Raw genomic sequence first — 26,506 nt, 5'->3', positions numbered from 1 at the left:
TGGGGAGGCAGGCGGGGCTTGGGACAGGGGTGTGTGTGCATGGAGTGTGTGTGGGGGGTGGGGGGGAAATTCCCTGTCCCTCTTACTAACCCCATCGTTCCTGTCCATAATCCTCTGGTCCTCTCTCAGCTTGCCATTGCCTTACCCCCATCCCCCTCACCGAGCCCCCGTCCCCCTCACCGAGCCCCCATCCCCTCACTGCCTCCTTGACAAACAAAATCTGACAGTCCCACCTGTGGCAGCTGCCCAGGGGAGCCTCAAGGCCCCTCACCCTGAGCTTCTCTCCCTCCCTGTGCCCGGCCTGGCCTTCTCCAGGCTGATGAGTTGAGGACTCAGCTCCGGTTGTTGGAGGATTCCCGGGACGGGCTCCGGAGGGAGCTGCTGGAGGCCCAGCGGAAGGTCCGAGAGGGACAGGAAGGGCGGGAGGCGCAGCGCCAAGAGACCCTCGAGCTGCGCCGCAGCCTGGGGGACAGCACCAAAGAGCGAGAGGCCCTGAGGCGCTCCAACGAGGAGCTGAGAGCTGCTGTCAAGAAGGCGGAGAGTGAACGCATCAGGTATGGTGGGGCCTGGCGGGTGGGGGTCAGGTGCCTGCTCCTGAGCCCTTCTGTGGGCCCCCATCTGCTCCCTCAGCCCTTGTCCTCTGCCCACTGTGTTCCCCTTCACTCCCTGAGCCCTCGTTCCACCTCACTGCACCCCCATTCACTCCCAGAGCCCTCTTCCTCCCTCACTGAACCCCCATTCACTCCCAGAGCCCTTGTCCCCCCTCACTGCACCCCCATTCACTCCCAGAGCCCTCGTCCCCCCTCACTGCACCCCCATTCACTCCCAGAGCCCTCGTCCCCCCTCACTGCACCCCCATTCTTCTCCTGGAGCCCTCGTCCCCCCTCACTGCACCCCCATTCTTCTCCTGGAGGCTCCCACTCCCCGCAGGGTCCTCCTCACGTTTCCTTGGCTGCCATTGCTCCCTAGAAGCTCCAAGTTCAGAGTCCTTCCCTTCGCAGAATCGCCGCCCTTTACCACCCTTTCCCACCACTTTTCCCAAGCCTCCAGGGCTTAGCCCAGTGTCTGGCACATAGTACACGGCAGATGTTTAATAAAAGTTTATTCACTGAGTCCCATCGGCCTCTCTAAGCCTTCTCTCACCCTCCCTGAGCCTTCTTCCCCTCCTGAATCCCCATCCTGACTGAGTCCTTCTCCCCTTCACCTTGAGCCCCTTCCCCCACACAGAACCCCCATTCCGTTGCCTGAGCCCTTCCAGGGCCCTGAGCCCCAGCTCTGCTGACTGACCCCCGTTTCCTAAGCCTTCATCCCTGGCACTATGTTCCCTCCCCCAAGGGTCCTAGAAAAGTGCCAGGGGGGTAAATTGTGACCCTAGCCTCCAGGCCTTGTAGGAGCTGGCCAGCAGCTGCCTCTGCCAGAGCCTGGGAGAGGCTGCATCCCAGGGCCCCTAACCTTCTGCCCCCTCCACCCCCCATGCCCACCAGCTTGAAGCTCGCCAATGAGGATAAGGAACAGAAGCTGGCACTGCTGGAAGAGGCTCGGGCGACCTCGGGCAGGGAGGCGGGAGAGCTGCGGGCGGGGCTGCAGGAGGTCGAGCGGTCCAGGCTCGAGGCCCGGCGGGAGCTGCAGGAGCTCAGGCGCCAGGTACGGAGCCTTGTGAGGCAGGGACTCTGGGCCTTGCTGCCAGCTTGGTGGGTAACCATGGGCAAAATTCCCTTCCCTCACTCGTATGGGTGGTTGATCTCCAATGTGCCTTGTAGCCTCCAGTCTGGTGTCTCTGCCTGCCCTCAGGGAGCCTCCAGTCTCATGGAGGAAGTAGGCCACATACCTACCTGCTCTACCACAGCCACTACTAATATATACCTCTATTATATATTAATATATACTAATATATGCACTAATACTGTAGCTTAGCAAAGTTTTTATGTTCACATCCACTCTTCCATTTGAGACTCCCAGCAACACTGGGAGGTCAGTGCTATTATTCTGCCCATTCTATAGATGATGAAACTGAGGCTTAGAGCAGTTCAAGGACGCTAATAGACCTACATATAGTAAGCAGGGCAGCTGGTTGTTGCAAACTGAGTCCCTAAGACTGCGTGGTGTAGTGGGAAAAACAGGTGGTAGAGGCAGAAGAACTGGGTGTGAGTCTGGGTTGCACCCCCACTAGCTATGTGGCCTTAAACAGGTGAACTCTCTGGGCCTCCCTTTCCCATCTGTGATGTGGACAGAATAATCATTATACCTACTGTTTATAGAACAGATTAAGGTTTGCTAAGTGCTTTAACCATTATGATCTCATCTGATCCTCACAACATCCCTAAGAAGTAGTAGGTGCTGGGGCAGCTAGATGGCGCAGTGGATAGAGCACCAGCCATGAAGTCAGGAGGACCTGAGTTCAAATCCGGCCTCCGAGCAAACACTTGACACTTACTAGCTGTGTGGCCCTGGGCAAGTCACTTAACCCCAGTTGCCTAAAAAAAAAAAAGTAGTAGGTGCTGTTGTTCTGCTTGTTTTACAGATGGGTAAACTGAGGCTAAGGGAGGCTAAGTAACAATAATAATAATAGGTGACATTCATATAGCACCTACTATGTGCTAAATGCTTTACCATTATTATCTCGTCTGAGCCTCACAAAAACTCTGGGAGATGGTAGGTGCTGTTGTTCTGCTCATTTTACAGATGGAGAAACTGAGGCTAAGGGAGGTTAAGGAATATTAACTAACATTTATATAGCACCTACTGTGTGCTAGATGCTTTACACTTATTTTCTCATTTGATCATCACAGCAGCTCTGGGAGGTAATAGGTGCTATTATCATCCTTATTTTACACATGGGGAAACTGAGGCAAACTGAGATTTTTTTTTTTTTTTGCGTGACTTTCACAGGGTCACACAGCCAGTAAGTGTCTAAGGGCAGATTTGAACTCAGGTTTTCCTGATTCCAGGCCCAGTGTCCTATCTTTTGCACCCCCAGAATAAAATTTGGATGACCATTATTACTGTGAGATCTCAAGATACTGGCTGTAGACTGCTTTGTAAACACAAGAGCAGCCCCGTTGGCTGTCTGAGGGACCTGGGTCAGAGAGGGATAATCAGAGTGAATCAGGGAAGCCTTCCTGGATTAGGAGGCTCATAGGCCAGAGTCCCCTCAAGCAGATGGCACTGGATGGAGCAGGCGGGGGGCAGGCCCCCAGCTCTCCCTTCCAGCCTGAGCACCCCTCTGTTGGCCCCAGATGAAGATGCTGGACAGTGATAATGCCAAGAAGACCCAGGAGCTGGTGGAGCTGCAGGGCCGGGTAGCCCTGAGCCAGCAGCTGGAGAAGGAGGCCCGCAGGGAGGCCTTCGGCCTCAAGCAGAAGGTTCTAAAGGGAGAGGTTGCCCTGGACGCAACCAAACAAGAGGTAGGTGGCCCCCCAGCAGGATGGGCGGGGCAGGGGAGTCACCTGCCCCAGGTAAGGAACAGTGACTCCATCCTTTGTAGGCCTCTGTCTCCACCACTAACTAGGGGCCTGGGAGGCCAGGCCTGTGTGTCCCCTCCTTTCCGCCAGCAGCCCAGGATGGAGCGTTCATAGGGCAAGGAAGGGCCTTCCCAGCCACACGTCTTTCCCCAGATGTGAGCCAGAAGATGTCCTCCAGTGCTCACTGCCTTCTTTAATGCTTAGCCACTGATCCCATAGGGCTGTGGCTGCAGAGACTTGGTCCTTGGAATGGGGCTGAGGAGCTGGCACTCTGCTGACCATACCCTCAGGATGCTGCATCATGGGCACCTGACTGCCTCATCCCTTCCCTCCCACTGTTGGCTAGAATCAGAGGCTGTAGAGCAGAGGTGGGGAACCTGCTGCCTCAAGGCCACATGTGGCCTTCTAGGTCCTCAAGTGACTGAAGGATTTGTTCTGTAAAGCTTGGGTTCAGTCAAAAGGCCGAACCCAAGGACCTAGAAGGCCACACGTCGCCTTAAGGCAGCAGGGTTCCCCCACCCCGATCTAGACTTTAGTGACTTTAAAGCATAGATTATTCAAACTGGGAGGGATCTTAGAACAGAGAATGTCAGAGCTGGGAGGGCCCTTAGGACACAGAATGTCAGAGCTTGGAGGGCCCTTAGAACACAGAATATCAGAGCTGGGAGGACCGTTAGAACACAGGATGTCAGAGCTGGGAGGATCCCTAGAATACAGGCTGTCAGAGCTGGGAGGGCCCTTAGAACACAGAAAGTCAGAGCTGGGAGGGCCCTTAGAACACAGGCTGTCAGAGCTGGGAGGGCCCTTAGAACTCAGAGGATCAGGGCTGGGAGGGCTCTTAGAACAGAGAAGTTCTGCGCTGCAGGGTACAGGGAAAGACAAAGGTCTGTCCTCTGAGGTACTCACCTCCTCCCTCTTCTCCACATCCCCACCTCCACCCCCAGCTCCTTGCCATTCAGAGGAGACTTTTGGAGGTGGAACAGGGATTCCAGGCCCGGGAGCGAGGCCTCCTGGGCTCCCTGGAGGAGTCTCGGGGCTCGGAGAAGAAGCTTCTGGACAACGCTCGGAATCTGGAGCTGAAGCTGGAGAGGACACAGGCTGAAGCTGGGGAGCTGGGACTCCGGCTGAGCGCTGCGGAGGGCCGGATTCAAGGCCTCGAGATGGAGCTGGCCCGAGTGGAAGGGCAGCGGCGAGAGGCTGAATTCCAGCTGAGCAGCCTGCGCTCGGCCCTGCGCCGCACACTGGGCATAGGAAGGGTGCCCAGTCCTGCCTTCCGGGCCTATGCCAACTCGCCTAAGAGGATCCCCTCCCCAGCAAGAGGTGACAGACTTGGGCCCCTGGCCATGCTTGGAAACCCCTGAGCCAGGCCAAAGGGGCATTGGACCACAGAGCCAGAACCAGAAGGGGCATTAGAACCCAGAATGTCTGAGCTGGGGGGGCCCTTAGAACATAAGATGTCAGAGCCGGGAGGCTCCTCAGAACCTAGAATATCAGAGCTGGGAGGGCCTTTAGAACACAGGAAGTCAGAGCTGGGAGGGGCCTTCAGAACCTAGAACGTCAGCACTGAGAGGGTCTTAGAACCCAGAACATCAGAGCTGGGAGGGCCCTTAGAACCCAGAACGTCAGAGCTGGGAGGGCCCATAGAACGCAGAACATCAGCACTGGAAGGTCCTTTAGAACACAGCACATGAGAGCTGGGAGGGGCTTTAGGACACAGGATGTCAGAGCTGGGAGGGTCCACAGAAGCTAGAATGTCAGAGCTGGGAGGGCCCTTAGAACACAAGATGTCAGAGCTGGAAGGAAGAGCACTTAGATATTATTATTTCACTACTCTTATTTTTTAGATGAGGAAATTGCGGTCTAGGGAGTGAGTTAACCAGGTGACACAAGTAATATTGGGAGTTCTAGAGCTGGGCCTAGAACCCTGACTTCCTGACTCCCAGCCCAGAGCCTTGCTCACTACACAGTCTGCCTCCGTATGTGAACTTCCTGTCTGAATAGATAGGTGACCAATAGAGGGCGTGTGGAGTCCATTCCCAGAGAATGGGGTAGTCCAAGTGTGCCCATGTCAGAGTCAGAGGGCAGGGCACATGCAGCCCAGGGCCCAGGACTCTTTCTGGCTCTCAGGCAGACTAGCCTGAGCCCTCTCTTGCAGTGCTGCTGTACACCACAAGGTGTCGCCCTCTCCCCTGCCTTTTCACTCATCCTTTCTCCTAAACAACCTTTATTAAGCATCCACTGTGTGGGTGTGGGGTGTGGGGTGCCAGTCCTAGGGGAGATACATAATTTATAAGACATCCCCTCCCTGCAGAGAGCTTGCACTCTAAAAGGGAGATAACACATGCACAGATTATTACTACAAGCCAGTACGTCCTCATTAATATAGATTATTAATTACACAGATTATAATACACACTGTATTATTAATACACAGATTAATACAAAAGTTATTAGCGAATAACTTACATTTATGTAGTACTGGGAAGACTAAAAAGCACTTTATACATATTATCTCCTTTGCTCCTTACAACACCCCTGGGAGGTAGTGTGGTCTATTATTAGACCCATTTTGCAGATGATAAACTGAGGCTGAGATCACTCTCTTTAACTGAGAGGCTAAATGTCTGACCTAGGGTCACACAGCTTGGTGAGTATCTAAAGCCAGATTTGAACCTAGGTCTTCCTGACTCCAGGTCCAATATACTGCATCACAAGCTGCCCCTTAAGAAACTCAAGACAGTGCTCTGGGAGGTCCAAGAAGAAAGAGTGTTGATAGCACAGATCTGTGTGGTGCATTAAGGTTTGCAGAACTCTGTGTCTTATCTCCCCGGATAATAGGTGATTACCACAACCACCCCAGGAAGTGGATACTGCAGGTGTCAAAATCACAACCTGTTTTGCTGATGGAGAATTTCTCCTGCTCACACGGCGGGTGTCAGAAGTGGGATCTAAACTCGGGTCTTCCTGACTCTGAGTCCCTCCAGCACTTGGGGTCCTCTGTTACCTCTCAGTTTTTACTGCCCATATGGGATCAGAGAGGCTTCCTGGAGGAGGTGGCATCGTAGGAGTTTTGGAACAAAGCTTGGGAAAAGGGGTCCCGTTCCAGGCATGAGGAACGGTAGTGAGCAAAGGTGTGGGGTGGGAGTGGTCAGTGGGACAAGCCTTGTTTGGGGAGTCAGGAGGGTCTGCAGGGCAGTAGTATGAGATGAGCGTGGAGAGGTAGGGTGGCGTCACATTGGAGAAAGCCTTGAATGCCAGGAACTCTACTTGGCACTGGGGAGTCAGGTAGGATTTTTGAACAGAGGTGTATAGACTGGTCCGTGATCAGGTCTGGCTATTAGAGAAATGATTCTGGAGTGTAAAGGATGGGTTAGAAGGCAGAGAGAATGGAGGCAGACTTCTCCAGGGTCACACAGCTGGGAAGTGTTTGAGGCTGAATTTGAACTCAGGTCCTCTGACTCTGGGCCTGGTGCTCTATCCACTGCACCAGATAACTGCCCCTACAGTAACCTTCAAAGGTGAGGGCTGACCCTCAGCCAGCGTCTTCCTGCTGTGCCGTGTGCCTCCAAGGTTGGGTGGCCAAGGCGACCCAGACGACAACAGTGAGTTGAAGGGAATGATCAGCAGCTCACGTCTCTTCCTCAGGGAGTGGGGAGTCACCTCCAGAGGGGTCCAGTTGCTCCAGCTCCCCTGAACGCACCCGTCACTCGTGCGCCACCTCCCCGGAGCCCATGTCTTCCCCGCCGCCTCCCACCATGGACCTGGATGCTGAGACAGTGCGGGCTGCCCTGAGGCAATTCCTGAAGGAACTCCAGGATGCCCAGCGGGAACGGGTACAGCCCCGGGGCGGGTGGGCACATTCGGTGGCGGAGGAGACCTAGAATGCTCGTGAGGCCAAGCCTTGAGGCTGAAGGCCCGGACCCCGTGCCCAACCTCTGACCCCAAGGCATGAGTGTCCTAGAAGAGGGGGCTGTCTCCTTGGGGCCTCTCCCTGTGCCTGTTTCCCAGTTTGGGTCCCCTCCCTGCTTCCGCCAACCCAGACTCTCAACCATGCCCAGACTGGGAAGTCCGTGGTTGGGAGGTAGCCTTTGTGGTCCTCTAGAGGCTGAGCCTCCTCTCTGCCCTGATGTAGGATGAATTACGGGTTCGAGTGAGCACCCTGAACCGACAGCTGGCCGACTCGGAAAGGGCTCGAGACACAGCCAACAGCCATGTGGAGCAGCTGCAGAAGCTGGTGGTCGAGTGTGAGGAAGGTCAGTGAGGAATTGGGGGCAGCCCAGTCCCCAGGAGAGGCCCCCCTCTTGCATTCGGCTCTGCACTGGAAGGGCTGGGGGTGCTGAGGAGGGGGGCAGGGCTGCAGGGCTCCAGGAATGAAAGTGCAGGAGGGAGGGGCCTCAGCTGGGTCTGGGGTCTCACTCCACAGGGCGGCGTGGGGCAGACGGGCGGCTGAGCGGGGCCCAGGCAGCCCTGGTGCTTCGAGAGGAGAGCGTCCGGCGCAGCGAGCGGGAGCGCCGGGCTGCCCTGGACCAGGTGGCCACCCTGGAGAGGAGCCTGCAGGCGGCCGAGAACGAGCGTCGGGCCAGCCAGGTGGGTTGGGCGTTGGGTTGGGTGGTTTGGCAGACAGCCAGGCTGTTTGTGTCTGGGCGTGTTCTCCCAGGTGTCAGTCAGTCAGTGATCCTTTATTAATCATCGGCTTCCTACATGCCAGGTACTGGGTGCTTGGGGATAGGAACACACAAGTGAGATTGGCCCTGTCCTCGAGGAACAGCTGGATGGTACAGTGGTTAGAACGTTATGCCTGGAGTCAGGTGTGAGTTCAAATCCAGCCTCTGCTAATTCCTAGCTGTGTGACTTCAGGCAAGTCACTTCACTTGTGTCTGGCTGTTTCCTTAAGTATAAAATGGGGATAATGACAGCCCCCACCCCACAAGGCTGTTGTGAGAATCAAATGAGATAAAACCTGCCCCCATAGAGTATCCATCTAAATGTGTGTGTGTGTGTGTGTGGGTCGGAGGTGGGGGAGGCTTTTCAAACAGTTGAGGTTGTCATGTAGAAGATTAGCTTTGTTCCACTTGACCCCAGAGGGCAGAACCAGGGAGGAACTTGTGGTCACGTGTGTTTGATGTCAGGAGAAACTTTCTCGCTGTGTCCAGGAAGCTGACTGGGGTGGGGGGTGGGGATGGGGAAGGGCAGTGGGGGAGTGGGGGCAGGGAGGTCCCGGCTGGAGCCGAGAATCAGAGGCCCCACGGCCGCTTGTCGGAAGGGGCTCCTGGTTCACGTCTGGGTTGGCCTCAGGGGCCTCCCAGGTCCCTTCCAAGTCTGAGGCTCTGTTTGGCTCTTCGCGGTCTGATGAGGGATGCCACAGACATTATCTCACGTCATCTCGGGATTTGTCTGTATAACATGAGCCTGCAACGCGAGTGCTTGTGTCTGGTCCTGCATAGTCTCCGTCCATGTGTCTGTGTCTTTCTGAGTGTCTTTACAAGGTGGTTTTTCTGAAGTGGGTCTCTCTGTGTCCATAGATATTCACTATAATCATGGGGGAGTCTTGGGTGGAGTGATGTGTCAGAGTTCAGTAGGAGAGAAAGACCAGGCAGGTTGGGTTGGGAGAGGGAGGGAGGGAGGTGGGTGGAAGGACATACACTCCCCCCTCATCTTCTCTCCTTCTCTGCCCTTGCGTTTCCCCCCAGCTTCTTCCTTTAGGGCTCCCCTGCCTCCCCTCTTTCCCCCCACCCTCCCCTGGCCCTGGGCCTGGCCTGACTGGGCAGAGCTGAAGGCCTCGGCTGGCTGTTGTGTCTGCATCTCTGGCCCTGGCTCTGGTCCCAGGTGTGGGGGCTGAGGAGGGGTAAGGCCAGGAACAAAGCTGAGAGCAGGCCAGGCCAGGGGTGGCCCCTGGGCCCAGACCCAGACCCAGCAGGGAGAGAGACTCCAGAGGCTTGGGGTGGGGGGGATGTCTGAGAGGAGCCTACCCGGCTCCCCAGGAGAGCTGGAGTTACTCAATGCTCCCCACCTCCAGCACCTCCACTATTCCCCCCGCCACCCCACCCCCAGCTCCAGCTTTCCTGTCTCAGCCTGGCTGCCTGAAGCCAAGGGAGGCAGCTGGCCTCCCCACCCCATCCTCCTACTCCTCGTTCTTGGAAACGGACAGCCCCCACCCCCCTGGTCTGACGTCTCGCCATGATTTCTGGGGCTGCCACGTTCATTGTGGAATTACAGGATGTCAGAACTGGAAGGGACCTTAGAACACAGAATGACGAGCTGGGAGGAGCCTTAGAACACACAATGACAAGCTGGGAGAAGCCTTAGAACCCAGAGTGTCAGAGCAGGGAGGAATCTTAGAACACAGGCTGTCAGAGCTAAGAGGGCCGTTAGAGCACAGAGTGTCAGAGCTGGGAGGAGCCTTAGAACACAGAATGACAAGCTGGGTGGGGCCTTAGAACCCAGAATATCAGAGCAGGGAGGAATCTTAGAACACAGGCTGTCAGAGCTAAGAAGGCCATTAGAGCACAGAGTGTCAGAGCTGGGAGAAGCCTTAGAACACAGAATGACAAGCTGGGAGGGGCCTTAGAACCCAGAGTGTCAGAACTGGGAGGAGCCTTAGAACCCAGAATGTCAGAGCTGGGAGGAGCCTTAGAACCCAGAATGTCAGAGCTAAGAGGGCCGTTAGAGCACAGAGTGTCAGAGCTGGGAGGGATCCCGAAATCATTTAGTCTCATTTGCTTCATTTCATAAATGGGAAAACTGAAGCCCACAGAGAGAGGAAGTGACTCACCTAAATTACACTTGGAGTTATCCCTTTTCTGAAGGTGATACCAGAAAAGAATACAGGAATGGTCAGGAGGGGGCCCTGGTATGGTGAAAGGAACAAAAATTCACCGAGTACATACTGTGTATTAGGCACTGTGCTAAATGCTTTCCAAATATTATTCCATTTGATCCTCAGAACAACGCTGTGCTGTTATCCCCATTTTACAGATAATGAAACTGAGGCAAAAAGGTGAAGTGACCTGCACAGGGTCACAGAGTAAATATCTGAGACTGGATTTGAATTCGGGTCTTGACTGCAGGCCCAGCATTCTGTCCACTGCACCTTTATTTATTTAGTTAGTCATTTAGTTATCTATTTATTTATTTCTTTATTCATTTATTTATTTTTAGGCAATTGGGGTTAAGTGACTTGCCCAGGGTCACACAACTAGTAAGTGTCAAGTGTTTGGTCTGAGGCTGGATTTGAACTCAGGTCCTCCTGAATTCAGAGCCAGCGCTGTATTCACGGTGCCACCTAGCTGCCCCACCACTGCACCTTTAGCTGCCAACTGGTCAAAGAAGGGACAGGCCTGATCAGGCTCTTGGGAGGCTGATTTGATCACACTCTTGCAGGAGAAGATCAGTAAAATGAAGGCTAATGAGGCCAAGCTGGAGAGTGACAAGCGGAGGCTAAAGGAGATCCTGGATGCCTCAGAGAGCCGGGCCACCAAGCTGGAGCTGCTTCGGCACTCCCTGGAGGGTGAACTGCAGCGGAGCCGGCTGGGGATGGGGGACCGGGAGTCCCAGGCCCAGGCTCTCCGGGATCGGGCAGAGAACTTGGAGAGACAGGTGAGACTTTCCTGGGCCTTTCCTGTCCTCATCTACCCTCTGCCTGCCCCTCCAAGCCTCATTTCCTCCCTTCTGGTACCCCTTCTCCTTAGAACACAGGATGTCGGAGCTGGGAGGGGTCTAAGAACACAGGATGTCGGAGCTGGGAAGGGCCTTAGAACATGGAATGTTAGAACTAGAAGGGCCCTTGGAACATGAAATGTCAGAGCTGGGAAGAGCCTTAGAGCATAGAATGTCAGAACCCTAAGGGAAGAAGTAGCACCTACTATGTGCTGGGCTATGTGCTAAGCACCTTACAGATATGATCTCATTTGATCTTCACATCAACTAACAGGTGGGTGCTGTTATTCTCCTCATTTTTCAGTTGAGGAAACTGAGGCAAAACGAAGCTAAATGGACTTTAGAACAAAAAGTTAGAGCTGTTCTCTCCCCTTCATCTCATACCTCTCAACCTCCCTGTCCTTTCCTATTTGGGCCCATTTAGGGCTGATGGACAACTGAGGCAGAACGGAGATCTCTAAAAGGGGGTTAGAACTGGAGACTTTGGACACTATGGGAAACCTGGCTCTTCTAAGAATGTGCTCCTCTGGGATCTCCAGAATGAACCCAGCTTCCCAGGAGTCCGGATCTGCCCCTCCCTCTCTCCCTCACTGTCCTGTTCCCCATTTCTCTCCCTACCTTTCCCTTAGTATTGAATTTGGAATCAGAGGAGCTAACTGGATTAGAATCCCAGTTTTCCTGTGTGACCTTGGACAAACAAGTGTGTTCTCATCTCTGGACCATAATTTTCTCCTCTGTTAGATGAGGAAGTTGGAGCTGATAATCTAGAAGGGCTCTTCTAGTTCTAAAACCTCCAAGGGGAATTGCTGTAAGCTCCATGAAGTACGAAGTCCTCCATTTCATATTCACTCCCCTAATCCTCATCTCAATCCCTTCTCCAGGCCCCGCCACACCCTCTGTCATCCAGGATTGGCCAAGCACCCACTGTGCTTTGCATACTGTACTTTATAAGGAAAATGAAGAGAGTACATCCCTGCCCTCAAGGATAGCACAGTCTGGCTGGGGAAATGGGGATGCAAGCATGTGCTTTCTCTCTCTGTGTCTCTCTGTGTGTCTCTCTCTTTCTCTCTATCTCTCTCTCTCTGTCTCTCTCACACATACACACACACACACACACACACACACACACACACACAGAGGAAACAGAGAAGAGTTAAGGGCTATGTTATGTGGAACTGGCCTTGAGGGGTCCTCAGAAAGGAGAGATCCAGGAAACCTTTCTGGGGGAGCCAGGCCTTGAAGAATAAGCACTGTTTTTAATCTGGTTCTCAAGTAGGGACATAGTGTGACACCTCTGATCTAGCTCAGTCCTCTCATTTTACAGATGAGGAAACTGAAGCCCAAAGAGGCTATGTGATTTGCCCAGGTTCACACAAGTAGTTAGTGGCAGAGCTGGGTTTCAAACATAAGGCTAGTTTGATCCACTGGGCCAGGATGCCTCTGAGGTAGGTGGTGCCAGGGTTTTTAACCGCTTTTTACAGAGAAGCATCTGAGGCTCGAGTACTCAACCAGGGTCACACAGAGTGTCTAAGGAAGGACTTGAATCCAGGACTCATGGTCCTAAGCCTAGTGCCATTTGTGTAAATAGATTGGTGTTGCTGTCTTTCTCCTTGCAGCTGGCAGACAGTGAACTGAAGGCTGGGGCCCTACAGTTGACCGTGGATAGGCTGAACATAGCACTGGCCAAGGCAGAGGAGAGTGAGGCGGCCCTGAAGGAGAAGGTTCAGGGCCTGACGGCATCCCTGGCAGAGAGCAGCCGTGCTGTGACCTCGGCCCAGGACAAAAACCTGCATCTCCAGAAGTCCCTGACAGCCAGTGAGCATGACCGCAGGGTCCTCCAGGTGAGCTGAAGCAGGCCAGCTTGTCCCAGGTTAATGAGCCAGCCAATGGGAAAAGACCACCAGGCTCTAGGTGAGAGAGCCAGCCACCGGGAACAGACTAGGGTAAACCAGGTCTGGAATCCAATGACTGCCTTACAGCAGACGGTAGGTTCTAGGGAAAGGGACCAGCCAGTGGAAATATGTCCCAGGGTTCTAGGTTAGAGAAATAGCCAGTGCGAATAGGGTAGAGTGTTCAAGGTTAGTAAGCCAACCAGTGAATGGCTTACAACAAACCCTAAGGTTCTAGATGAATGAGGCGACCAATGGGAACAGATCATGCAGGTCTAAGTAAGACGGACGATGGGAAGAGAGCGTGTGGTTCTAAGACAGACGCCAATGGGAACAAATTGGGGGGTTCTAAATAAGTGAGGAGGCCAATGAAAGTAGGCCATGAGGGGCAGCTAGGTGGTGCAATGGATAGAACCCCAGCCCCGAAGTCAGGAGGACCTGAGTTCAAATCCAGCCTCAGACCAAACACTTAACCCTTACTAGCTGTGTGACCCTGGGCAGGTCACTTAACCCCAATTGCCTAAAAAATAAAAAAATTTTAAAAATTAAAAAAAAGAAAATAGGCCATGAAGTTCTAGGTGAGAAAATCAGCCTATTGGAGGGGATAGCCAATGGGAATAGGATGGGAAGGGTTTCTAGACCGGTGGGAACAGGCAGAGGGTTCCAGCTCGAAATAGGAGTAATAGCTTAAGGAAGTGAAGATCCAGTGAGGAATACTTGGGATAGGCATTGAGAGGCCCAGGGCCTGGGTAGGGGGTGGAAGGGGAATGGGGAGGAGGTGCCCCCAATCCTGAATGTTAAATGAAGCCGTGTGGCAGAGCTGGGGAGCTCTGGGCGCGGCTTCTCCGCCTTCCTGGGGCCTGGGCCCCATCCGTCCCTCGTTCTCTCCCAGGAGCGTTTAGATGTTACCCGGCAGGCCGCAGCAGAGGCCAAGAAGCAGAGCAGCTCCCTGGGGGAGCAGATCCAGACCCTGCGCAGTGAGCGAGCGGACCTGGAGCTCCAGAAGGCTGACCTTGAGGGCCAGGTGCAGCAGCTGCAGGAGGTGAGGGGGCCTTGCCTGTCCCCAGCCACTAGATTAGCCCCTGGCCCCTGAGTCTGCCCTCTTGCCCTTCCCTGGGGCGTCCATCCCTCTCCCAGCTCGAGAGGGGAGCTTTTCCACACCCACACCCCACCTCACGGCCCCCACCTCTTCCTCACAGCCCCTCCCTACCCTGGTCCTCCCCAGAGGGGGCCGAGGCCCCGACTTTCCCTGCTTTCTTTCCCCTAATCTGCGTCCTAGCTGCTCGACCAGCGGCAGGAGAGTGAGACCACTGCTCTGCAGGGCCTGCAGAAGGTGAAGGAGGAGAAGCAGCAGCTTCAGGAATGCCTGAGCAGCCTGCAGAAGTCCCTGAGCCAGCTGGAGGGGGAGAAGCGAGAAGCTGAGCGCTCTGCCTTGCGGCTTGAGAAGGATCGCGCTGCCCTCAAGAGGACTCTGGACAAGGTGATCCCCTTTCTCCTCCCCTCCAACAAGAGCATCCCTGACCTTCTGCCTCGAATGGTAGTGAGTTCCCTGTCCCTGGACATCTTAAAGCAATCACAACCAAGCCACCGACCAAAAAGTGTTTATTAACAGCCTCCTACATACCAGGCCCTGCTCTAGGCAAAGGGCGGATGCACACATAAAGAGTAGAACAATCCCTGCTTGCGGTGAGATTACATTCGAATAAAGAAGACAGCAAAGAAATACAAACATATAGGCAGCAGTTAAGTGTTAGGTAATTTTTGAGGGAGGACATTAGCATTTGTGGGAATCAGAAAAGGTTGGCGCGGAAGGTGGTGTTTAAAGAAGGAAAGAAAATTAAAAACAAAAACCAAAAAGAGTAATGAAGAAGGAAAGGGATTGTATGAGGCCAAGATGAGAAGGGAGTGGATCCTAGGCAGGGAAGGCAGCTTGACCAAAGGCGATGAGAGATGGGGGGTTATGTATGAGGAGCAGAGAGGAGGCCAGGTGGCCGGATCTCCGAGTGCAGAGAGAAGAATAATAAGGCTGGAAAGCCAAGTTGGGGCCAATATGTTTAGGGCTTAAAAGCTAAACAGAAGAGTGTATATTTTTTCCTAAAGGCAATAGGAAACCACAGACTCTGGTTGAATAGGAGGGTATATGGTCAGATTAGTGGCTAAAGAAAATCACTTTGGCTGCCACGTACTGTAGGATGGATCAGAACAAGGGAAGGCAGGGAGACCAGGTAGGAGGCAGTTGCCATAATTTAGATGAGAGCTGGTGAGAGCCTGGCCTTAAGGTAGCAGCTTGTGAGGGAAGAGAATGGGGTGGTCATGAGATATGATGTGGAGATAGAAACAGCGAGGTCTGGCTGCTGATTGGATGTGGGGGATGAGGGAAGGTGAGGGGTTAGGATAATGACAAGGTGAAAAGCCGCCATTGGATGGAAGGATGGAGGGGCTGCCTTCAGCTGAAATGGGAGAACTTGGGGGCAGAGCTTTGTTTTGGACACATTGAGTTAGAGAGGTCTCTGGGACTTCCAGTTTGGAATATCTAGTGAGCAGTTGGTGATGAAGGAAGGAAGCCCAGGGGAGGCTGGGGCTTGAGAGCTCTTCTTAGGGGTGCTGACCAAGTCCTATAGCAGAGGCTCCCAGAATCAGCCAGGGGCTGGAGGACAGGCCTTCCGAAGGCCATTCCAACCCGGAGATCTGGGTTTCCCGGCAGGTGGAGCGTGAGAAGCTACGTAGCCACGAGGACTCTATTCGGCTGAATCATGAGAAGGGCCTCCTGGACCGCTCACTCACCGGGGCCGAGCAGGAACTCACTGAGGCCCAGAAGCAGATCCATCAGCTGGAGGTAGGCATCCCTCCCTGCCTGCCACATCTATCCTTTCCTGGAGGGCAGGAGGTGATACTCCGCACCCCAGGTCTGAGCCATGCTCTCTTCTTCCTGGTCTGAGCCCGGGAGGCCGATGCATTCAGAGAAGAAGGTGGGGTAGGGCTGGGCAGAGGTGGGCCTTGTAGGAGTCCTTGGGGGTATGCACAGCTAGAACCTTTGGGCCTGTCACCCAATTTAGCCCATGGCCTCAGTCAGTCAGCCGATCAACAAGCTTTTAGTTCAGGGTTTACTATGTTCCAGGCACTCGGCTGAGCTCTGGGGTTTGAAGAAAGGCAAAAACAGACCCTGACTTCAAGGAGCTTACCTTCTAACAAGGGAGCCAACATGTGTATAACTATATGCATATATAACTATAAATAAAACCATATCTATAACTATGTATAAAATTATATATAATTATATATATATATATATATACATATATATATATGTATATGTATATATATTTACATGTATCATATAGGATAAGGACAGAGTAGAAGGACAGTAATCTCAGAGAAGGCACCAGCAGCTGGCAGGCTGTTAAAGGTCTCCTAAAGAGAATAGAATTTGAGCCGCACAGAAGACGAACCTGGGAGGTCGTGGGCAGAGCACATCAGATAAGGGGGCCGGCCATAGGAAGGGCAGAAACTCCTTCATGGTTTCAGGGTCCCTTGGCACGACAGTTTCTTTCTAGAAGTTCTTCCGTTGACATTCTCTCCTCTGGCCTGGAAACCTCAGCTTGGCCCTGTCCTGGTCTCCTCTCCTTCTGCGGGGCTGCCTTCATTTCCCTTCCCATCCTTTTCCCCAGGCCCAGCTGCTAGAGATGGAACAGGGTCAGTGCCTGCTGGAGACGGGGGGACAGACACAGCTGGAGCTGCAGCAGGAGTTAGAGCGGCTGCGAGGGGCCCAGGCCCAGGCCGAGAGGACCATGGAGGCGCGGGAGCGCATTCACCGTCAGCGCATTCGTGGCCTCGAGGAGCACGTGAGTGCAGCAGGGGCAGAGGCTAGGACTGTCCTGGGATGTACTGAACTTGGAGTCAGGAGACCTGGCTTCCAATCCTGGTTCTATGACGTTGTAACCACTCTGAGCCTCGGCTTTCTCATCTGTAAGATGGGGCTATAGAGCCCTATACTACCTACCTCTCCAGGATGCTGGGAAGAAGGTGCTTTATTATCCCTCCAGCTGTTATTCTTCTGACCAGGAGGCCATCATTGCCTTCAGCTGGGTGAAGGTACCGCGTCTGGGCATGTATTGGAGCTTGCCCATCCCAGGGACTCCCAGCAGGGCTGACAGCTATTTGCTTTCTTCTTTCGGATGTTCCTTGAGGGTCCTGGGTAAAACCGAGCCCCTTCCCCTCCCCATGAGGTTTGGTGTAGCTGAAAGGGCTTGGGTCTCAAATCAAGCCATCTCCTTCTCTGTGCCTCAGTTTCCCCATCTGCAAAGTGGGGGTAATATCCCCTACACTGCTTCCTTTATAGGGTAGTTGTAAGGAAGGGGCTCTGTGGGGGGATTAGGCAGATAACAAGCATTTATTAAGCACTCACAGGCAAGCTGGGTGCCCCAGAGTATGGAGGGAGGAACTTGGAGTTGGGAAGACTTGAGTTTGAATCCTGCCTCAGACACTTCACTAGCTGTGCGACTTTGGGACAAGGCACTCAATCTCTCTCAGCTTCAGTTTCTTTATCTGTAAAATGGGGATAATGGTAGCACCTACCTCCCAGGGCTCTTGTGAGGATCACATAAGTTAATATATGTACAGCACCTTAGGCTGTGTTAAATGATAGCTAAAAGCACTGTGTACCAGGCACTTGGGGACAGATACAAAGAAAGACGGCCCCTGCCCTCCCTACCTTATATTCTATTGGAAAAGGAGGCCGAAAAGGGGAGGAGAGGGAAGGTTGGGGGGATGGAGTCAGCGGCCAGTCCGGGAGTAGAATGAAGGATGGGCCGCGCCCCAGAACAGCGGCATTCACCAACGGGAGAAGGGGACCGCTGGGGACATTACCAGGTGAGAAGGCCCCCAAACGCACCCTAGAAATGGGAGCTGGTGTTGCTGATGTCCTTAACGCTTTCCATCCTCTTTCCCCACAGATCTCCACCCTGAAGGAGCGACTGCAGCAGGAACTTCGCAGGGTCCCCCAGGGCTTCTCTCCATCCTCTTCATCCTCTGCCCCCTCTGGAAACTGAGCCCCCTCCTGCCTGGGCAGCCGCCGAGCCCCCATCCTCACCCTGGACCTGGACGCTGCCTTGGCGCTAGGCCTGCCCCGGCCCAGCTGCCCCAGAGCTCTACAGGGGCACTGGGGGACCACGGGCCAGGGCCTGGGCACTGAAGAACGGCGGGTGGGAAAGGAGGGGGAGCCGCGGCCTGCTTGGCTGCAGAGGGCAGAATAAGAAGCAGAATCAGAGATTTAGGTTCAAGAAACATTAACCACCAGTCAGAGTGGCCTGGGCTGCCTTGGGAGATGCTCCCCAGTACTGGAGGGATCCCAGCAAAGGCGGTGGGATGACCAGGGTGGGGGGATTGTACTGGGGACCCCTGCTCAGGTCCGGTTGGTCCAGATGGGCCCTGACGTCCTTCAGGCTCTGAGATCATGTGATTCTGTGACTGTTCCCTCTCCACAGCTGGGCTGCTGGCAGAGGCTGGATTCCAGCCCCCCACCGAGGTACCAAGGTCAGCTTCCCCTGCCTGTGGGTCGAGCCCATTAGGCCCAGAGTCAGGGGTTGTGAGTCACTTTGTTTGGGATGGGGGAGGACCCTCAATTCAGTGCTCCGCTCCCTGCTCCCTACCCCCCCTTGCCAGGTGACTCTGGCCTCTTCCCAGAATTTCCGACAGTCATCTCCATTGGCTTCCTCTCAGAGAACATCTAAGCGTGGCCCCACGGGCCTGTGGCTCTTATGCCTTTTAAGGAAAAAACCTACCTGTGTTTCTTTGAGGGGAAAAAATACCACATGAGAAGAAAAAAACCTGTTTCCTATTGTTTTTTTTTCTTCTAGGGTCGGGGGACCTGTCTGTTATCACAGACCCCCTTAACTTAAATTGGGAAAAATGAGGTGGAAAGGAGCGGGTGTGGTACCCTTCCTGGTTCCCTGGGCTCCTAAGATGGAAACAGCTTCTCAGTGGTCCTTAGGGGAGGCTTAGAAATGGGCACATTTCTGAGTAGGAGGGGAGGTTCATGCCTTCTTGGCACGAGAAAGTGGAGAGGAACTTCCTATGGTGAAAAGCCTCCATGGATTCAAGAGGCCTGAGTTCTAGCCCTGGCTTGGCCATGAACTTTTCACTGTGTAACCTTGGCTGCCTTCCACTCTCTGAGCCTGTTTCTTCATCCGTAAAATGGGATCAAGGACTCCTGGCCTGCCCATTCTCTTCCCCAGATGTTGTGAGAACAGAATGAGAAACAGCTAGAAATGTGCTCGGGAGGAGGGAGCTGCCAGTTTACGCATTGTGCAGGGGACAAAGAGGAAAGAGCTCAGCTCTCAAACCAGGGCCCAGGGGTTCAGGGTCCAGACTTAGCACTGCCTCCTGCCAACTCTGGGCCAGTCTCTTTTACTGTCTGACCTGTGTGTGTGTGTGTGTGTGTGTGTGTGTGTGTGTGCGTGCGTGCATGTAGCATGTGTGTGTATATATACATATTCATATAGTGTTTATATTTGTTTATATTTTTGTGTATACATGTGTCTATATGTATATTGTATGTATGTGTATGCATGTTTGTATATGTGTGTATTTGTCTGTATATGTGTATCTATTTATGTGTATGTTTGTGTCTGTAGGCATGTATATGTCTGTATGCATATGTCTATATATTATGTATATATTTATCTGTATATGTAGATATATGTGTATAGGTGTGATGTTTTCAGCCACATTGGCAAATGCTTTCAACGAGGAGGAACACAGCATTGAAGGTCAGCTACCGCACTGATGGTAAATTCTTCAAGTTGAAAAGGCTACAAGCCAAGACCTAAGTAGAGGGAGCACTGGTGCATGATTTGCTGTTTGCAGATGACTGTGCACTCAATGCAGCCTCTGAAGCTGAGATGCAACAAAGTATGGATCGATCCTCTGCTGCTTGTGCTAATTTTGGCCTAACAATTAACACCAAGAAAACACAGGTGCTCCATCAGCCAGCGCCACACCATCCTTACATGGAGAAGTTTGGAATGCTATCAATAAGTTCACCTACCTTGGCAGTGTACTTTCCAGGGATGTACACATTGATAATGAGGTTGAATCACGCGTTGCCAGACCTAGCTCAGCGTTTGGGAGGCTCCGAAGGAAAAGTGTGGGAGAGAAGAGGTCTTAGGCTGACTACCACACTGAAGGTCTACAGAGCCACTGTGCTGACCTCATTGTTGTATGCCTGTGAAACCTGGACAGTCTACCAGCGCCATGCCAGGAACTGAATCGCTTCCATTTGAATTGTCTTAGGAAGATTCTGAAGATCACCTGGCAGGGTAAGGTCCCAGACGCTGGGGTCCTTTCTTGAGCTGAACTACCAAGCATTCAAATTACTGCAGACAGCGCAACTCCAGTGGGCCAGCCACGTTGTTTGATTACCAAACATACCAAACGTTTGCCTAAAAAACTATTTTATGGAGAACTCTCCCAAGACAAGCACTCACACAGAGGTCAAAAGAAGCAATACAAGGACACTCTCAAGGTCTCTCTGAAGAACTTTGGAATTGGTTGTGTGACACTGGCATGGGACCGCCCAACATGGCATGCCCACATCGGAGAAGGTGCCGTGCTCCGTGAGCAAAGCAAAGGAAATGCAGGATGCGCAGAGGTAGAGAATCCATCCCAAGTGTTCACATGGACTATTTGTGCCCGACCTGTGGCAGAGCCCTCTAGGCTCACATGGGTCTGATTGGCCACAGTCGGACGCCGAAAGCTTGACTCTAGCAGCGATGTCGTTTTAGTCCTCGTTGCGACCGAAGGACAACAGCCGACCACGTCTGTACAGTGTGTGTGCATGTATATGTGTGTACGTGTTTGTACAGGTATGTGTATGTATATTGTATGTGTGCATGTTATATCTGTGTGTGTGTGTGTATAACGTCTATATACATATCCATTTGTATGTTGTGTATGTCTGTATGGGTAAGGAGGTATATTTGTGCATGTATATATGTGTATATACACACACTCAAAGACTCCAAGATGAATTGATTGATTCCCCCAGCTTACTCCACTCACCCCCATTAGAGGATGGATTTGAACCCAGGTCCCTGCTGATGCCCAGGCCAGCACTCTCCACTCCACTGCCTGTAGAATCATTGTTATTTTTATTGTTATACAGTTCTTCACACTGCCTTCCCCTCCCCCACCCTTCTGCAGCCCCCAGAAGGAGAAAAAGGCAGATTCAGCCTTACCCTTCTCCCCCAACATACTGATCCCAAACTTGGGTAACTTTTTTTTTCTTGAAAAATTCTTTATTTTGTACAAAAAAAAATATATATGATCTGACACCCCACTACAGTACGTCCAACCTAGAGCAGAGGGGACCTGCCCGAGGGCCTACTTTGGTGGAAACGGGTGGGGTATCAGTGAGCACCAAGTATAGGGAGTGACCAGGGAGCAGCAGGCATCGTACCCCAAGCCCCTCCTTTGCTCCAGCTGAAATGCCTCCTGCAGGCTAATGCCGAAGGAGGGTATCTAGAAGATCGAGGGGACGGGAACCGAGCTGTTGCAGGGTCAGGTGAAGGAGCCGGGGGGTGTTGAGCCAGGAGATAAGAAGGCTTTGGGGGGGGTAGTTATTTTCAAGTTTCAGAAGGGCTACAAAGTGGATGAGCAATTAGCCGTGCTCTGCTTGGCCTCAGAGGGCAAAACTAGGCTCGTGAGGGCAAGTCACAGACAGGCAGATTTTAGTTTGGTGAAAAGAGAAATTTCCCAAAATGGGACACCTCTAGTGGAATGGGCTGCCTTGGGGGGGGGTGCCTTCTTTGCTGCAGGTCTACAAGTCTGGGGGAGCTCACAGGCTTAGTGCTGGAAGGGGTCTCAGAGGCCATCACGTCCAACTCATTTCACAGATAAGGAAACTGAGGCACCGAGAGGTTGTGACTTGACTAGTGTTATAAAGCTAATAAGAATCTGGGGTAGGATTGGAACCCAGGTCTTCAAACACCAAGCCTAATGCTCCCTCCACTTTATGGCCTTGTTGTCCCTTCCAACCCTTGATGCCGCTGACACCTGGGACTCCATGAGAAAGTGCCCTCCCCCACCCTCCCAGGGGTAGCTGTGGGCTCATCTCCCAATCCCTACACTTAAGTCCGCTTACACACAAAAAGGAAAGAGAATTAAAAACCAGTTATTTTTTTAACCACACAACAGAATCAAGCGCAGCACCCCCACCCAAGCCTGCCGGCCTAGATTCAAGCACCTGGAGGTCCCCTGGCCCTCGGCTAGGCCCGGCTTCCCTCCCTGTGCCCCCTTCCCACTAGCAGCCCCCACAGCTCCTGGCACAGAAGGCAGCCACAGACTGGCACAGGCCACTCGTCGCCATCACACCACACCTGGAGAACTTGTCACGGCACAGGTCGGCTAAAGAGGGTGAAGGGGAGAGGGTCAAGCTGGGCCCCGGGATGACCGCACTGAGCGGCTGGGCTGACACTGACCCTGCTACCAGGGAAGGGGTGAGGCCCCAGGAACCAATACAAACCTGGAGCTGACTTTGATCTGGTGGCCAGTGTGGGCAGGGCTCCCCAGTCACTCCCCACCCCTTCACCTCCAAACCCTGCATTGGACCGGGGGCGGGCAGGGGACGGGGGAAGGGAGTCTTTGTGGGCCTCAGGGCCCCCCTCCTACCTCGGAGCAGCTCCTCATGGGCGCAGACAGTTCGCGCACAGATTTCTTTGTTGATAACGTACATTCGGCGAGAGCTGGGAATTGAGGAATGGGGGAGGAGAAATGGGGAGGCTTCATTTCCATCCAGTGATGCCCCTCCCCCCAGGCCGGCATACATTACCCATGCACCCTTGCAGATGGCTGGGGGCATTGAGTCAAGTGCTAAAGGGCCCAAGACCCCAAGCCTGGGGGGGGGGTCTGAGGTGCCACCCTCCTGTGCCCTCCCCATGCCACTCACCTATAGAAGCACACCTCATTGAGGCATCGTTTGCAGGGCTTGTAGATCGAGTACAGGCGGGTGCAGGGGTACTGCTCCTCCCTACAGTCTAGGGGACAGAAGCAAGGGAGTGTGAGGGAGGCGGAGGCTCGGAGCCTCCGCCTCCCTCTCCCCTAGGCCCCTTGGGTTCCGCCACCTTCTGTTATGCCGGGTGGGGCCAGGTCCCCTCTGTGCCTTCTCCAGGCTGAGCTTGGGCAGAGTGGGTGGAGGGAGACTGCCCGGGTTCTTACCTAGTGGTCCAGGCTCCGTGGGCTCTGTCTCTGGGATTTCTGTGAGGGGAGAGACAGCAGAAGGCATGAAGAGAGAGTCTCCTTAGAGACCCAAGAAGTTATCACTCACCGCCCCTCTGACAGATTCAGAAACTGAGGCCTGGAGAAGGGGGAGGCAGGACGACATGGGAGAAGGACAAGGAGGGCAGCCAGAGCATTCATTCATTTATTCAGCAAACATTTATTGAGCTTTAACATGTATGGTACTGTACTGTCAATCAATGAGCACTTAGTAGGCACCTACTATGTGCTGGACAGTGACAGCAAAGAATGAAACAATCCCCTCTCTCGATGAGGGAGGAGGGGGAAGAAAGTAAGGGCTGGAACATGCAAGAAGGCTTGAAGCAGGGGAGACAGGCCAGCCGGGTCAGGGGCTTACCTTGGGTGGGGGCTGGGATCACCTCCTGCTGAACCTGCTGCTGAGACTGGTACTGTAGCTGTTCCTCTGGGGGGCGGTGGGTGGACTCTGCCAAGGAGGAAATGGGCAGGTGGCCTTTTGGCTTCCCCTCCCCCTGCCCCTGCCGCTCAGCCCCCTCCCTCATCCTTCCACCTCAGCCCCCTTTCTGGTCAGCTCCATACCTTGGTAATCGTAGTACTCGGGATTGTCTGGATGGGCGAGAAGGGAAGGGGGTTAGATAGGCAATGTGTGGGCCCCTGTGCTAAACTGGGGAACCCTGGAAACAGACCCCCCAGTCCCAACCCAGAGTGGACGACTTTGTCCACCCTCCAGGGCCTTTAATGCAAAAGGCTCATGGCAGAGACCTAGAGGGGAAGGTGTCTGAAAGTGGAGGAGGTTGGGCTGGAACTCCCGAAGAAGGGGGAAGGGTCTGCACTTTGCACAGAAGAAAAACTGGGAGAAAGAGCCAGGGATATCGAACCAGTGAAAGAGGTGTATGACAGCAGCCTTCAAGTGAAGGATTCTGTTTGACCTACACTGCTTGGACCCAGAGGGAAGAGCGAGGACCAGCGGGGTTTGTTGCCAAGAGGAAGATTTGGGCTTGGTGTAACATAAAGCTTCCTAACAACCAGGCCCAAAGGGAGATGGGCTGCCCTGAGAGGTAAAGGGCTGCCTGTCCCTGCAAAGGGAGGCTGGATGGCTACATTTTGGGGATGCTGTAGGGAGAGTCTTTAGGTGGGAGATGGATGAGACGCCTTCTGGGTCCCTTCCAACCTCAAGATCCTCGGAGCCACAGCCGGGCCGGGTGGAGGTTTCGGAGGCCCCCAGCCTCATCCCACGGCCTCCACTCACCAATCTGGTCCCCATAATGTGTGTATTGGATGTGTTCAGGGTCGACGTCATACTGTCCCTGGGCCAACAGCCCGGCTGAAAGGGAGAAGGCAAAGGTCAGAGCTTTATTAGACAGGCTCAAGAGGGACATCTAGGGGTCCTTGGAGCCCAGAAAGGGGCATTATGGTAAAATGGGGGAAATCTCTGGATCTGGAGACAGAAGGCTGGAATTGGAATCCTGCCTCTCTGATGCTGTCTGCCTTGGGGTGTTGACCAAGTCCCTTAGCCTCCCTGGCCTCAGTTTCTCTTCCTGTCAAATGAGGGAGTTGGATTATATGGCCTCTGTAGTCCCTGCCAGCTCTAGAAATGTGATTCTGTGATCATAACAGGACGAGGGCCTTGGATGGACCAGAAGTCAGTTGGATGGATTCAAAGTTGAGGAGGGAAGGAAGAGGCCTCTGGTCAGAAGCTCAGGATGGTTGGGTCCATGTTAAGAACTAGCCTAAAGACATGCCCCTTCCTTGCCTTTAGGAAAGGGGCAAAAAGGACAACTGAAAGGATCATCAACTTAAGATCTGTAATTATTTCTCAGTGACGAGCAGGGGCGTCATTGGATAGATTCACATTGGATAGAATTGTAGGGATGGGGCAGCTAAGTGGTACCACAAGTGCTGGGCTTGGAGTAAGATGAGTTCAAATCTGGCCTCAGATACGTCCTAGCTGTATGACCCTGGGCAAGTCACTCAACCACTGTCTGCCTCAGTTTCCTCCTCAATAAAATGGACACATAATAACACCTCCCTCCCAGGGCTGCTGTGAGGATCGAATGAGTTAATCCTTGTGAAGTGCTTACCACGGTGCCTGGCTCAGTAAGAGCTATAGAAGTGTTAGCTATTATTCTGTTGGGAAGAATCTCAGATAATGACAGTAGAACTCTGCCATCTGGACAATGTTTTAATGTCTATAAAGCCTTTCTCATAGACCCTTTGATCCTCACAGCAGCTCTCTGAGGTATTATTACCCCTCTGTTTTACAGACGTGGAAACAGAGGTTCACAGATGTCAAGTATCTGGCTCAGATAAGTAAATGCCCAATATAAGAATAGGGAATAGACATAATTTCATGAATATTGGACCTAGAAAATGGAGTCAGGAGAACCTTGGGTCTAGATCCTCTCCTGACACCCAGCTCCTCTTCCATTCCATCACCATCTTTTTTACAAAGGGGGAAACTAGGAGTCTGAGTGGGAGAGGAACTTGCCCAAGATCCCGGTGAATCAGTGGAGAAGGTGGAACTAGAACCCAGAACCCCAGACTCCTAACTCTGAGTTCTTTCATTCTCCCACACCACCTCTTTGTATGTATTTTTTGTTTGTTTGTTTTTGAGGGGGTTTTTTTGGTGAGGGCAATTGGGGTTAAGTGACTTGCCCAGAGTCATACAGCTAGTGAGTGTTATATGTCTGAGGCTGGATTTGAACTCAGGTCCTCCTGACCCCAGGGCCAGTGCTCTATCCACTGCACCACTTAGCTGCCCCCACACCACCTCTTTGGAGGGTCTCGGGGTCAAGTGGTAAGTTCCTAGGTATCAGGGTGAGTGCTATCCTCATCAGCATCTGGGGGAGTGTAGGACACTGTGGAAAGGGGCAGCTTGGATGTGGGACAGCACTGACATCTGGGCTTTGGAGGCTCTGGCTGCCCTGGGAAGATGGGCCAAGGAGAATCCCATCCATGCTAGGCAGTGGCACCAATGTGGGAAAGACAAATACCCTGTCCTACCCCCCTCCCCTGTGGCACTTCTTACAGTTGAGAACCTGATTAAGGGAAATGATTCTGAGGCCTCAGTGGACCCCACTCACTACTCACCAGGCAGGCACAATAGGAAGAGATAGGCAGCTCTCATGACAACAAATACAGTGACCAGTAGTGGGTAAGACTGGAGGGATGAGCTGGGGGAAAGAGAGTGTAGTGTGACTCATTATCTTTCCTCCAAAATCTGTCCATCTTCCAAATGTCCCTATTTCT

General features: G+C 53.2%; 2 protein-coding genes across 3 annotated transcripts in view; one reads left to right on the top strand and one right to left on the bottom strand.

Moving 5' to 3' along the window:
* Positions 1-19,460, top strand: part of CROCC (ciliary rootlet coiled-coil, rootletin) — a 76,961-nt gene extending 57,501 nt beyond the window's left edge. Inside the window, 14 exon segments of the mRNA XM_020972769.2 lie at positions 316-554; positions 1,485-1,644; positions 3,237-3,404; positions 4,406-4,781; positions 7,107-7,294; positions 7,594-7,714; positions 7,885-8,048; positions 10,842-11,057; positions 12,734-12,958; positions 13,899-14,048; positions 14,286-14,486; positions 15,711-15,842; positions 16,675-16,848; positions 17,959-19,460. Coding sequence (XP_020828428.2) covers positions 316-554; positions 1,485-1,644; positions 3,237-3,404; positions 4,406-4,781; positions 7,107-7,294; positions 7,594-7,714; positions 7,885-8,048; positions 10,842-11,057; positions 12,734-12,958; positions 13,899-14,048; positions 14,286-14,486; positions 15,711-15,842; positions 16,675-16,848; positions 17,959-18,054 — 2,610 coding nt within the window. The 3' untranslated portion in view covers positions 18,055-19,460.
* Positions 19,461-22,164: 2,704 nt separating this feature from the next.
* The window catches only part of MFAP2 (microfibril associated protein 2), a 10,858-nt gene continuing 6,516 nt past the window's right edge, over positions 22,165-26,506 (bottom strand). Inside the window, exons 2-9 of one of the 2 annotated variants that reach the window (XM_020972750.2) lie at positions 26,348-26,430; positions 24,507-24,581; positions 23,837-23,863; positions 23,637-23,723; positions 23,219-23,257; positions 22,950-23,037; positions 22,673-22,746; positions 22,165-22,408 (exon numbers count right to left, since the gene is read on the bottom strand). In XM_020972750.2, coding sequence (XP_020828409.1) covers positions 22,305-22,408; positions 22,673-22,746; positions 22,950-23,037; positions 23,219-23,257; positions 23,637-23,723; positions 23,837-23,863; positions 24,507-24,581; positions 26,348-26,384 — 531 coding nt within the window. In that variant the 5' untranslated portion in view covers positions 26,385-26,430 and the 3' untranslated portion in view covers positions 22,165-22,304. The remainder of the gene's footprint in view (positions 22,409-22,672; positions 22,747-22,949; positions 23,038-23,218; positions 23,258-23,636; positions 23,724-23,836; positions 23,864-24,506; positions 24,582-26,347; positions 26,431-26,506) is intronic. The other variant, XM_020972759.2, reaches the window with a different exon arrangement.

This window comes from Phascolarctos cinereus, unplaced genomic scaffold (genome assembly GCF_003287225.1).
Source record: "Phascolarctos cinereus isolate Bilbo 61053 unplaced genomic scaffold, phaCin_HiC Scaffold_726;HRSCAF=1367, whole genome shotgun sequence".
Classification (NCBI taxonomy): Eukaryota; Metazoa; Chordata; class Mammalia; order Diprotodontia; family Phascolarctidae; genus Phascolarctos; species Phascolarctos cinereus.
This window is presented reverse-complemented; position numbering and strand designations above follow the sequence as displayed.